This window comes from Heliangelus exortis, chromosome 2 (genome assembly GCF_036169615.1).
Source record: "Heliangelus exortis chromosome 2, bHelExo1.hap1, whole genome shotgun sequence".
NCBI classification, from domain to species: domain Eukaryota; kingdom Metazoa; phylum Chordata; class Aves; order Apodiformes; family Trochilidae; genus Heliangelus; species Heliangelus exortis.
This window is the reverse complement of record NC_092423.1, coordinates 143032395-143046952: the sequence shown is the minus strand read 5'-3', so window position 1 is coordinate 143046952 and position 14558 is coordinate 143032395. Positions and strand designations below refer to the sequence as shown.

General features: G+C 38.2%; 1 protein-coding gene across 1 annotated transcript in view; it reads right to left on the bottom strand.

Moving 5' to 3' along the window:
- Nucleotides 1-918: 918 nt before the first annotated feature.
- TG (thyroglobulin) overlaps nucleotides 919-14558 on the bottom strand; it is a 156078-nt gene continuing 142438 nt past the window's right edge. Inside the window, exons 46-48 of the mRNA XM_071736933.1 lie at nucleotides 6948-7088; nucleotides 5997-6187; nucleotides 919-1262 (exon numbers count right to left, since the gene is read on the bottom strand). Coding sequence (XP_071593034.1) covers nucleotides 1147-1262; nucleotides 5997-6187; nucleotides 6948-7088 — 448 coding nt within the window. The 3' untranslated portion in view covers nucleotides 919-1146. The remainder of the gene's footprint in view (nucleotides 1263-5996; nucleotides 6188-6947; nucleotides 7089-14558) is intronic.

Below are 14558 nucleotides of genomic sequence, written 5' to 3'. Positions count from 1 at the left end.
TCATTGAAAATGATGTCAGTATAAGAACTGAGCATTACACACTTTTCCTTCTAGCTAGGTAAAATCTTTGGAAACCTGGATACATGGCAGACAGCAGTAACTGCTCACGCACTGGCAAAGGTCCCAAGCAGCAATCAGAAGCTTATGAGTTGTTTTATTAAGTCATTTCAACACTGCACATGAAATTTGGGTCCTACTGGAATAAATGGAAATTTTGCTCTTATTCAGGGCAACATTGATTTCATTTTTTGTTCTCAAGTATCATGAACATGTGTGTGACATACTGCCAATTGAGGATTGCCAGCTGAGGATTATCTGTTGTCAAATGATCCCAGCATGAATTAACATCCTAACCCAAACTAACTTCAGAATTATTAGATATAAACCCACAATACACTTTTCTTTATGTTTCCAAAACTATTCTGTATTTTACATTCTTCTTACAAAGATGAATGTTCCAAGGACAGAACATTCTAGGCTCTAACTAACATAAGCTTTGTATTATCACTGCTGTGTGTTGGGCTTTACCCAGATGCTCCAATATGTATTTTCACAGATAATCATGAGCTGAATATAGCACCTATACGTGCCTGGCATTATGTGAACATCCTCAATGCATACTCTAAATTTCCTTCTTACATTGTTCTTCCTGGATCCAACCCTTCCCCTCTTTGAAGCTTTTTATTTTATTCCAGAATGCCAAACCAGGCTTCCATCCCCATTAACAGTTTGTGACAGGATGAGTAATAAAAAAGAATAAGTTAGATGTGAAATATGGGAAATCTGAGTCTCATCATCTGAGGGACTTCTCAGACTTTGCATATACATCCTTTTCTGGATGGTGCTACTGCAATGTATTTGCATTTGGGTAGTTGCAAGAAGTTAAGTCCAAGCACTTTTGTTTTGTTTTTTGCAGTTTTTATTAGTACTTCATTTCTAATATTACAGTTTCCTTTAACCTAAAAGTATAGCTGTAGGGCTTCCTTTGTGCCATATTCAACAATTTTCTTGAAAAAACGCTCTCTTGAAAGGTCTGCTTTGCTCGCTCAGAAAATTAACTAAATGAAGCAACTTGTTCACCTGGTGTGACACAGTTGTATGGATGTACAGGTCTGTGAAGAACCCATCCCACAGCACTGTGACTGTCTATCTGCTCTCAGCCACTTTGTCTCCCCGTGGCTGGCTCCCCTGGGAGATAAATCCTTCACTGGGAGCTTCCGTAGAGCTGCTTCCTGCAGGTGAATCTCCATTATTTGCACTTCCTGAAAAGACAATATAGTTATGATTAAAATAAGTGTAATGTTTTGATGAAGCAAGCTAGAGGTATATACTTTGTCAATGACACTTAAGTGCTTTTTTATGCAGCTATAAATGTTCAGGAAGCGCAGTCTGCAGACCACTTGCGAAATGCTTTAGGGTAATTGCAAATCATCTAATGATAATTATCATGCTTCCAGAATGCTATAAATAACTGCCAAGGGGCTGCATAACAGTTTGCATTCCACTACTGAAAGACTGGGTTTTTTTTCTGTATTATCTCCTGATACTTACTTCCCAGGCAGGGAGTGTTGGGAACTTCAATTTGTGTGGAATACAAAGAGCCCCAGGCTCTAACCTCCTGTAGATCTCTCCTTCCTTGTTCTTTACCTTCTGTGATTTTAGTCTTCCACCCTATTTCAGTAGTGCAGTTGCCTCAACAGCAAACTATGCCAATGGAGTGGAATGATGGTGTTTATTTAATGTATCTGAGCCAGAGTGCTTTCACTGCTGCACAGCTGTCATCTCATACTAAAGGAATCTGTTTTCTAGTGGAGATTTCCAAAAAGAAGGTGTCAATAGAATGAGTAAAAGATGACTTCTAACCACAACATTCCTGATTCGAACCTCATTAAAGTCAAACTACAAACACTGCTGCTTTATTTGGGCTGTTGTGTGGTGCATGTGGTGTCTCAGAGCTGATGGAGAAGGCTTCAGCTTTGCTAACTGTTGAATTTTCTACAGGTGGAGTCCAGTGCAGATCACTTGGACATGCACACTATGCCTAAGTGTCTAAATTTAGGCACATGAGTTAGGTAGACAAGATTTCACTTTGAAAACACAAACTGTATCTTCTCCCCAATTGCATCTCTGCTTACAGAGGCACTCACTTTAGGAGGACTGGTTCTGTTTAGATACCAGTTAAATGAGCAAGAGACGTAGACTGGATCCAAGTCTACCTGTCTGGCAGGCAGTGAGAGGCCTTATAAAGGGACTCACTGTTGGGCAGAGCAGTCCACTGTGCTTTGCAAGAAGAATTTTAGCATCCAGACATACTGTCTAAACATGCATAAACATTCTGGAGCTCCTGTTTTTCACTGAGTTTCAAGTTGTTAACACATTCCCTGGAAAAAGCCATCTACAGTTTTTTTCCACGATGGCCACTATTCTTGTTTCTCATTTTGATGCTTCCCATGGAAACCACCATGATTCAGAATATAAGGCATGTTTTTGAAATGAAACTATGGGAACTGCATTTACTAAATGCAAACTTTTTCAAGCACCACCACTTCCATCATTCCCCAGGTAAACTGCCCCCAAAAATGTCAAATTTACAAACTGGTTTAAAGAAAAAAACTTCACCACATTTATAGATCATCAGCAATGAAACACATTCAAACTTTCCTCCATAATTTTTAAAGGCACTGACAGTAAATACCACGAAGAATCATTGCATTGCATTGCATTGCACATGACTTTTGTTAATTATCTGCAATTATGTCAACATACATTTCAGTTATGCCAGGAACAAATGATACATTCTGTCATTAAACATTGCAGTCTGATCACAAAATGAAACACTTAATTCAACTTGGACGATATATTTTACTAAATGAAAGGAAAATTACAGGTAATAGTCAAGCTGATTATGTACACAACAGCTTCTAGATCCTGCAGTGAATAACCTAAAAGACATGTAACTTCAGCTGTGCAAGATATTCTAAATATGAAAGGATTTGTTCCAGGGACTGTAATTTATGAGTTTAGACTAACTCAGTTTTCTGTTGGACTGAAACCTAGGGTCTAAGGTACTGAGTCTTGAGCCTAAAGTTCTCCCTAATTTGACAGTTATAAGTCAAGACACTTCACATGGCAGCAAACAAAGGATCAAGAAAAAACTTTGAAAAGCAGTTGCAGTTAGATTTTATGATCACTGTTTTTTACAGTTTTCCATTTTATAGAAATACATTGCGGGTTTTTTTTAATTATTTCTAATTTTTTTGCTTATAGATCACAGATGCTATGTGAAGCTGGAAAAGTTGATTTGAAGGAAGAGATGAGGTGAACAAAATAGTACATATCACAGTTGGTTGAGACTGCATCAGAACACTCTCCACTTGGACATGAAAACTGGTTTGTGTCATCAGCAATGCCTCTTGCTGCCATCCTTGTAAACTTCATCTACTTGCCATGAGGCTACAAATTGGAAACCAACAGAGACTCAGAAGTCAGAATGAACAGTGTATTATTAAAAAAATGAAATCATTATGATGAAGATTTATAATTATTGAAAAGCAGGGAACTGGTCTTTTTTCCCCTGAGTATGTTAGATTTTATCTTGTAGCAGGTGACTAACAAAGTTCCCCCTCAGAATGAAGTGCAAGGTAACATCATCCAAGACTGGTTTGCATTGCTCTCTCAAGTTTAGCATCCAACATCAGGCCAGGATCTCATCTGACAGCCTGGTAGCACTCCAGGAGCAGTCAGATAACAAAAGAAGTGGAGTGCTTCAGCTCTTAAACCACCTGTGGTGCAAGGAGGCACAAAACCCAAGCAGCAATGTGATACTTAGGGACTTAAAAAAAAAAAAAAAACCACAACAAAAACCACCCCAAACAAAGAACAAAGAAAAAACAATCATAACCTTCTCTCAAAAATAAATTGAGGGTGTACAGCCATCAGCATCCAAAGTTCACCCAGTCCTTCAAGCTGAACTGATGAACATTACAAATCCTTTTGAATGGGGAGGTGGGTTCAGGTTGTTACCAAGAGAGCCTCTGTAAGTTACCATCACGTACTGAGGTCTGGGGCAGAAATGGGTTTGATGTGATGCTTACCTGAGCAGAAGTCATATGAAAAGTTTCACTATTCCAGGATGGGATAAGATTTCATATGGCTATCAAAGCAAGGTGACAAGGCAACATTGCTATGAGGTGGACTTTAGCAGAAGTGAACTGTGTAGCTGCATTTCCATGGTGCTGAGGCCAAGCAAATACTGGCTTGAAGAGCAAGCAGTGTACTCACTTCTGCTTGCAAAATAACACATTGATATGTACATTTTAAACTTTCTCCTTGACAATCTATGCTCCATAAATCTCACATTGTGTGGCTTGTTTTCAAAAATTTGACTCATCTTTGTGAATGCTTTCAATGTTTTTTTCTCTCCTCTCATTTCTTATGTTTAACACTGACGTATTTTGAATTGGTCACTGACAAGGGTAGGGTTTTGAGCTAGGCAGACCACTGGACTGACCATACACAAACATTATTGTGTTTTCATGCCAGTTTTGATGATTTTAAAGCTTCTCCATCTCAAAACCAACCTGCCCTGCTGGATCTTTTCCCTTCTTTTGGGGGGGATTTTCTGTAAGTGCTGGGAAGAGGCGGTGGTGCTCAGTCAGCAGTGGTTCTGCCAGAGCAGTGATTTCAGCTCAGGCTGCCATGCCACAGCCCGAGATGAAGTCCCAAAAGATTTACAAGATATACCCAAGAATCTTTCAAACATCAGAATCAAGCTTTTAAAATAAGGAATATCTTGACCAGCAGAAAGCCATCAGAGAGATTAAAATATCCCCTCTGAGTTTGAAAAACATTGAAGGAAACCAATGTAAAAAAGAAAAAAATTTTGAGTCCACTTGTGAAGAAAGAACATGAGCAATGATTCCTACTGTCCCTTAAACAAGAGCAGCAGTGCTTTATGTTTCTATCAAAACCACTAACTTGATGGTTCTGAGACATTATAGGTTTGTGTCACTCAATCAGCCTCAGTCATTTTGAGGTGGTCTGTTAGGTACAGATAGCCTGAGCAGCTTAGAGTCTTCAGGAAAAGTACATTTTGTTCCCAGAAGTGCAGTTACCTCCAGACCAGAAAGGGCCTGGACTGTGTTCATTGTGAAATGAGTCCTTAGGACATAAAAAACACTTGTAAGCCTGAAGGCCTCCAAGAATAATTTAAAACATCTCTGTCTGCCAAGAAAGGGATTGTTTTGTTTGCTTTTCTTGAGGCTATCCAAATTTATTTACAAGATACACAGATATGAAGGGGATATTATTTACCAGAACAATTTAAGTGTTTCGGACAGAGCAGCAGAATGAAATCTCAGCAGAGCTGATCTTACTGCCCTAAGAAGAAAAAATTGAAGAACTCTCACAATTCCATGGAAATGTATGGAAACAAAGGAGAAATAGAAGGGCCATAGCCAGCCCATCTATAACAAAAAAATAAAAACCAAAGGAAACTTTTCTAGTATGAAGCCAAAGCATGCAGAATCCATCATGAGATATATCTAAAACCTCAGGTACTACTTTATAGTGGATAGAAGTTTCCGTGCTCTTCCTAAGGCATATGAATCTCAACATTCTCCTGTTGATAGCTTCCAATAAACAAAAAAGGTCCATATCTCTACTCTTCCTCTTTGGCTGAAGTCTACATTATAGATGCAACAGAGAGAAAACTATTAGGAGATTCAGCTTCATCCTACCTTCTGTCATCACTGCAGGAAGATTTCACAAGCTTAAACTCCAAGACAATGAAACTTCATTACACATTGCCTGCTACAGATTAAATTTGTTTAGTGTTGCACCCTTTCAGGAGACTCTGATGTATCTGCTTTGGACAATGACAGATGTTTAATTCATGAAAACTATTTTTCTACACTGAAATAAGCGAGCTACTGTCAGAGGAAAACATTAAGCACAGAATTTAGGTTTTATTTAATGACAGGAAACACTCTGCTCACCTGTGGATGCTCTCAGTCTTCCAATATAATCAGACCAAAAGGAACAGTCTGCTTTTTTCAAGCCCTTAAGAGTTGGCAAGGAAACAGTGAACTCCTTGTAGTTATCACCATCATCATTTGGCAGATACATAGGCCAGGGAGGCATCATCCCTGACATTCTCCTTGAGAAACTATGAGGGTAGTTTGGATTCCTAAGGGAACGGGAGAAATGCTCATTAGAAAACAAAGATGTGAACACTAAAATGCAGGAGATCTGCTAGGTCAAGGAAATGTGTATCCAGCTCCCCTGACCAGCAAGGTTCAAATTGATTCCAGACCTGTAAATCATTCACACTCTCTCACCTGGAAGTTACTTGTTATTCTGGTTTATTTCCTAAGGAACAGGTACACACACCCTCTGCAGACACAGGCTTATGAACACCCTTAAGAGCCCCTGATCCCAAAGCCACCCAAGGTTCTCTAAAGAGCATGTAAAGTCACAATTCCCACATCAGCTTTCCAGAGACACTCCTCATTCTTGTGCATAGAAAGCCCAGGCAAGCTGAGGGTTATTCATAGAGCAGTTGGCAAGGAGTGCATTGTGTCTTCATGTGTTTTTTTCTGGGAATAAGGGCTCTTAGCCAAGATACTTCGGAACTGGAGTCCCACAGCTAAGCTCTAGAAACAACACCAAGGCCTTTGTAGCCCCCATATATTCAAGTAGAACTTGCAGCTGCTCCAGGGAGATGAACTTCTTATTCTTTCCAGCTAAATGTCACACTATAAATCTTTGGTCTCTTCTTGACAACCTGACATTGACTTTCCAACAACATTGACCAAGGACCCCCCTCTAGGATTACAAATTTCTAGGGGAAATGGAGGCTGTTTGAGTGAGGGCAGGATCTGGATTACATTCCCTCTATTCCTCATCTCCTCCCCAGTCACAGAAATTCTTAAATGTCACATATTTACCCAGAGTTCACAAAATTGGAGATATACTGCATAATTTGCAAGGAAAGACTCTTTTCTTCCAGTGTAAATTGTTCTTCATACTTCGGGTAGAATGGCAGTCCAAATGCATACTGAACATCCATCAAGAGCTCCTGGCCTGAACTAAAAAAAGAAATATATATATATATAAAAATAATTAATTCTCCCCATCGTTTATGGGGAGAAAGGGAGCTAATTTAATTCAGATAATAAAGCAAAGTTTTAAATAATTAATGAACATTAATTAGGGTGTGGTGAGCTGTGGGGCTTCTTCAAATCAGAACATAAAAGAATATCAAACACTAACAAGAAGAATTTGACATTAAGTTAATGTAGAGTCTTTAACATTTATAATGAAGAAATCTTAGAAGTCAGCAGGGCACATATTCTAAATTAAATGGGCATGTAAGAGAAAGTGATAGGGGGACAAAGCCATTTGGCTATTCTGTAAATGCCCCTAAAGTTTTGTACAGTTTTTCACTAAATTTAAATTTGGAAAGTGGAAGCAAGTGGTGACATGGAATCTGGCGGTGATGATGGAAGGTAAATTATGGCTAATTTCACAGACTTGGAATAAAATCTTGGCCCTTCTTGCAACTGGAGTTTTTCCATTTACTTTACTGTGGCTAGAATTCTACCCCAAATCTTTGGATAAGGAGAGATGTAATAGGAGATGTTTATGAAGATTTCTCTTAGACATAGTTTTAATCTAATTTCTCTGCTGGCTGTGGTTTTGGTTCACAGAGTCTGTTCTCCTCAAGTTATATATGGCAGTCAAGTCAAAACAGTTTGAGATGGTAACTGAGATCAGATTTAAGATCGGAAAATTTTTGTTTAGTTCCATGTAATAATTAACATATATAATAAAGAATATTTCAACAACTCAGAGAATATTTCAACAACTGGTCAGACACTTGCAGGACAACACTTGCAGGATCTAGTAGCAAAGGTTACACAACTCAGTATCTTTAAACCTTGTAGAAAAATGTGGTCATCTTCTACCAATAGCTTTGGGCCACAGCTCAGGAGCCATTTCTGGTATGGTCCAATTGCATTTTCTGTACCTCACAAAGGTCTTACTGATTGGTCTCATGCTGCATGAAGGCAGACAGCATCAGGAGACCTGAGAGAAGCTACAGGTGTCTCTAAGGCAAAAATAAACAAATCCCAGATCCACTCAGAAAGATTTCATCTGCAGTGGCTGCAGAGGTCGTTGTCAAAAGGTGGCAAAACTGAAACTATTTTATCTTTGGATGTGAAATGCAGCGGCACTGCTGTGACCCTGCTATTGCCTCTACTGGAACAAGGCTTGAAGTTCAAACCATTATAGGCAGGTGGACTGAAAGCAAGATGATTCCTCTCTATTTTATGGGTAGTGGCACCAAAGCCTTTATTTTGAAAAACAAACACACAACCCTCTAAATGAAATACATCTTTGCTTGTGTTTTCCTTAGTCTTATCATAATACCGCAGTAATACTTTGCATCTGGAAAGTGAATTATTCACAGATTATTCACCAAAAAAATGTAGAACTGAAACAAGATTAAAGCATATTTTTCCTCCCCGAATGTTTACAGAAGGACTAAGCAAGATCATAGTTTAATAATTCTGCTTTAAAAATAATTTGCTTGGCCCAGTATATTACGGCAATGTTTAGTGTCGATATTACAGCAAAGGTACTGCACGCTTAAAGGAGCTTTTTTCTTTTCAGATAAAAGTCACTTTGGATAGATTAGAGGACATGAAAGTAGTTGAGATTTAATGAGGGGACAAAAGTACCCATTTAAGGAAAGAGTAGCACTGGTGAACTTAACTCTAAACATAAAACTAGGGAGCTGGGACTGAGGGTATCCCCCCAAATGAGACTGTTTTTAGCCCTTATATTAATAGAGATGAATCTGATACAGAGCCATAAAATTGCTTAAAACCCTACAATTTCATGGGCTGCTTTCAGAATATCTGGTTGATGGCACCACACCCTGCCCAGTTCATATCTGTAGTAACTGGATGAAAAAGAAAACATAAGATTAAGAAGGCAAAGAGGCACATACATACAGGCACAGAACAGCAGCTAAGGCAACTGGGAAACATATAGATGGCAGCTAGATGGGAAATATCAGGGGAACTTTTCTATTTCCTCCCTCACACTCTGAACATCATACATTACTGCTACAAGGGAGCACAAAATGGCCATAAATGCCCAAACCAGAATTTCAGAGTATTGTAGGAGCTCTGAGCATATTCCAGGTAGCACCAGGCAGTGACACCGTTTTCACTGGAAGAAAAGTGGAGTGAGAGAAAAAAGAGTGACAGATAAGAATCCATAGCTTTACTGTGATACACTGCTGGCTCTGCAGGAAGATTGTTATTTCCTGAGATGCTCCAAACTGCACTCCTGAAGCCCAGGGTGCCATATAGGTGGCTGAACAGCATCATCTCTAAATAGGTAAATGCAGACTCCAGCAACTCATGGGCTTCAGAGGACCTTTGAGAAAGGGATAGAAGGGAGGACTGCAGACACATTGGCAAAATATATATTTAAAGTGTCTTTAAGGTCAACAAAAAATTACAACTAATGTCCTAAACTAATAGGAACTAACGATAGAAGCCCCCTTTTAAGGTACAAATCTGTTATTTTAATAACAGTGATGAAGGAAGTTACGTGAAAGGATGAAATCTTGGCTTTGGTGATTCATGGAACTGCTACAGCATGAAAATAATTGTTTCAGGTCTTCTGTGTATATTTTTTCCTTTTTAAGATGTCACCATTTTTAGAAACAAACTGAAACAAATTCAAAGCTCTTTTTACATGACAGTTTGACAGACTGGTAAATTGAGGGGGGAAGAATTGAATTCCAGTGGGAGTAAAACCCTAGTATTTGTACACACCAAACTGAGCTCCCCTTGGAGAATTATTACTTCACTTCAGAAGAAGGTAATACTGGAGTTCAGTTATCCAGTTTACAGAAAAACAGGTAGTAAAATCAGAAACTGTAACATCCAGAGCCAACAACAGCATACCCTGAAATATCACTTGCTGGGAATTTTCATTACAAAATGCCAACCCATTTAATTGTGAAGGTATTGATTCTAAGGAATTTTTCCTTAATCCAGAAATGGAGTTTCCATTTAAATGGTTCCAATTAAGAAAGGGATTTCTTAGCCGTCAGATGCTCTACTGTGCTCTCTCGAGAACCACAGCTACTTTTGCACACAAAGAACAGCTTCAATAGGGAAGACTAAAATATGAGAGGGACAGAATTTAGAACAAAAATAACCAGGTTATGGTTGATTTCATCAAACTGTTCTTCCAAATCAAACAGGCTGCAGATATTAAATCCATATTTTCAACAGTTGAAGTACCTTAATCATAAGCTTTTGGAATAGGAAAAAAAAAAAAATAAAATCAAAACATGCACACAAAAAGAAAACAAATACAGAGACCCTCAAAAAATGTTGTTTGCAAAAATTGGAATTGTCATTAATGGCTATCCATAGTCAGGGCAGACAAAACAGAAGAATATGATCTGGCAGACCACCATGGTATTCTCCATTACAACTGAATGTATAACTTAGAACTAGGACTGCAGAGACCTCACACTGTCCCACTGCAAATTAGGCCACGCATCTCATTTTGAACTTTGTCCTTGTTCTAGATCTGGCTAATTATTTCATACTGGAAACTCATTTTGATGATTAATGACTGGCTATGGCTTAAGACTTATCTTTTTTTTTTCTTTTTTTTTTTTTCTTTCATTTAAAAATAGTACTTGCTCTCCTAATGTAATCATTTCAACTAATCTCAAAACTTTTTGACTCACAGCTTCTATTCTTATTTGGCTTAATGCAGTTTTTGGTTCTTTTTAAAAACTCCACACACAGATAGAGGCCAAGGTAAATGAATCCAAAATTCAAATGACATCCCAAACAAGACCAAAATACCAAACTTCCCACTGCTATCCAATCACTTAAACTTTAAAATAACAAGATAAACATAACTCTAGCTAGAGTTCAGCCAGAATTACCAGTAAATGACTCAGGATGAAAAAGCCCATTGAAGAAGGTTTATAGGGAACATAGGAAAGGGATATTTATTTAGCAATCTTTTTAACTGTATTGACCAATAATGATGGATAGTTTAGTCCTCATAAAGCACAGATAGCTATTAACAGAATACTTTTCTAATATATTTGGTCTAGAACAAGAAACAAATGTGTGACCTCGAGTCCCCTTTTCTTTTTGTGCTTTAATTTTTTTTTGCTGATAGCTAGACAAGAGAACCACAGAAATGGAAACTGCATCCTTCTGAAGAACCCGACATCACACCTTAAATGGTATGTGGGAGGAACTTAACTGATATTTTCAGTCCAAAATACTTTATATGCATGAAAATAATATTTCTTTGTGCTTCTTTTTATGCTATTTTATATACTTAGCCTAGTTTTGGCACTGATTTTTTTTTTTTTCTTTTTTTTTTTTAAAGAACAGCAAATTTGAAACACATGTAGTCTAGCACCCTACTTCTTAAGCCTCAGCCTGAAAAAAACTGACCCTCATCTTCAGTATCCCTCAGATTTTACTGGAGACATTGGGCAAAATTCGCATTACCCTGTGTAGAATGAAGTTAGACTCCATAGCTCAGTAAGTTAGGCCCAGCAAGAACCTAAGCAGATAACTTCAGGGGATTAAGTTTCCATCCCCATAACTTTGGGGACAGTAGCATCATTAGTCAAAAATGGTCTTCTGGGCAAATCCTTCCTTCCTTCAAGATCTACAGAAGCCTTTCTGTTCAGGTAAAGCACTGCACCCCAGCTTGTTCAGAAGATTAAATAGTGAGATCTGTTTATTTTAATTCAGCTACAATGATTTTCTAAGAAATGCAGTAGAAATAATGTACTCAGAACAATGTTAGTCACCAAACTTAGCAGATATTTGTGATTTGTGACAGACTTTTGAGGTAAGAATATAACTAATCCTTTAATGAACATAACTGCTCATTCTGACAGTTCTGTCAGAGGGTTCATGTTAGATATGGGATCACAGTTTCAAGTTCCTAGCCTCATATTCAAGACCCTGCTCAGTATCTCATTGGCAAAGATAAACCTAGTACTAGAAACCAGAAAGACAAAACAAAACAAAACAAAAATATATCCACTGTCACTAGACTTTGGTGAGAATAGGTAATTTACATGCTAATTGGATTGAGCAGGTTAAATCCAAATGTAGTGTTGGTGATAAATATTTTTATTTGAGATGAGATAGGATTTCATAACAACCATGTCCTTGGAGTATAACATATATGAAATGCCACTGCCTATGTGATCTTCTGGTCTAGTTCTGTGTTTATTTCCAACAAATGGATTTAGAATTCAATTTTGCAAGAAGTATTGGAAATATGTAATGGGGTTGTTCACACACATCTCCATTCTGTTCATATTAATACCTGCAGATTGGCAGTAGGATCAAGTATCCTAAGCTGTTAATGCCATCTCATCCATGTCATAGGAGATAAAAACCCTACCAATACTGCTGTTTCCCTGGTCTGAAATGTTCACTTCAATGATAAACAAAAATATTTTTATATTTATATACACACACACCTTAGAAAAGGAAATGTTACATGATTACAAGAAGAACTAAAAAAACAAAAGATAGCTGGATATTTATTGAAACTTAATGAGTCAATGTAAGGTCTGGTGTGACCTCTGCAGTTCTGAGGATGCATTTGGTTCATTTTGTCTCCTCACATTATAAAGTCTTGCCAAAAATGGGGGAAAGCATGTGAAAAACAGATGAATACGTTTCTTTCCTTCTTTTCAGAAAAATCAGGACATACGGAAAAAGCTTCGCTCCTAAAGAGATTATACTGCCAAGTTTATCCACCTTTGTACCAAAAAAGCCCTATAGATATATGTGACTGGCAAAACTATCTGGAATTTGCTGTTTCTTTTCCACTTGGATTACTCCCAATGCATGCAAGTTTGTACTTTGCAGTTTAGCAGTGCCAATGGAAGAAAATAAAACTGAAGCAGCAGATAATAAATTCAAGAACCTAAAAGCTCATAATAATTGGAAAAAAAAAACAAAACAGTAACAGATCTTAATGGAAGAAGAAAGCACTTTCACCAACTTGTCAGAGCTCGTAAATAACACATCGCAGAACTGTGTCAGTGTACTACTGTAGTAAACATCGAGTAAAAGTCATATGATACTTGAGTGTATTGCCTACTCCTGCACAGAAGGAATGGATGAATTTCCTTGGAAAGGTGCTCTGTCCATCTAAAGCCCCCAGAGCACCAAGGAAGGTCTCTCCAGATATGTGGACCCTGTGGTTATATTCTAGATCACATTTTGATGGGAACAGCCTGTCCTAGAGTTGCTCACACAGTTCCAAAAATCACCCTCTACTTTTTTGAGACTCATAAAAATTTTGGTTAACTTAAAGCTGATTTCTTCTTTTTCTGGAGTTTGGTACTTTGCTTTTGCATATTTATGGATAATTTCCAAGATCTCCAAAATCTACTGATGATAAAGGCCTCATAACCACGACGTGTGAAGAAAAAACAAATTGTCTCAACCTCAAGCTGTTAGCAACACAGAAACCTTCTAAAGATTTGAGAATGTCCAGATGTGGCTGGATCAGTGGGAGAGTGTTTTCATAGCTGCAGATAGAACAATGGGATAGATAAGGCCAGCAGGATTAGAGGCAATTCCAACAAGAAGAGCAAAACAACAACTTCTAGAAGATGAGCGGGAGTACAGGTTTACAGAAAAAAATTACAAATTGTAGTTGCAACAACTTATGCAGCTACCTAAGGCAATTTGTGGTGCCTGCCCAGCCCTGGAGGCAATGTGCATCTTATCCTTATTGCCACCTTTCTGGTGTTTTACCTGCCTTCTATGCTTAGATGTTTCTCTGAAGCCCAGAGACAACTGTCTGTCTGTCCTCCTCTGTCCACCCAGTTCACACTGTGGCCCCACAACCTATGGGATGTTGGTACTCATGTACTAACAGCTACAGTCAGGAGAAGAGCCTCAAGAGTGCAATTGGTGGACAGATTAAAGGACAGGAATAGGATTGTTACAAAATCAAAAGATAAATCTAAATGGATATTAAGAACATAGAGAATTAGCACAGTGTATATAATAAACAGAAAATGAAAATACTTCACATAGTTGAATGGGTTTACACTCAAGTGTTTTTCATTTTTGTTTTATCAATGAGGAGTTCTGCCCTTCAGTTACAGGAATACTAAAAAATGTCATAGAAATCCAGCCAACTATGTGAGCATTGGCATGGAGTAGTCTTTTAACAACTCACACTAATATACACACAAGTGCCCAGTCAAGAGGCAAAGACAGCCCCAGCTAAAATTACTGAAAACAGACATAATTTCATTAATCTTGGATGGCTCTGTCCAGTGCACAACAGTTAAAAAAGCTCTTGTGGCAATTATTCTGGTAGTGTTAATGACTGTAAGATAGAGCCTCACTAAGTCTCAGTTTAGACCCCTAGGAGTCCTGTGTCCAGTTCTGGGCCCCTGAGTTTAGGAAGGATATCGAGGTCCTGGAGCAGGTTCAAAGGAGGGCAAC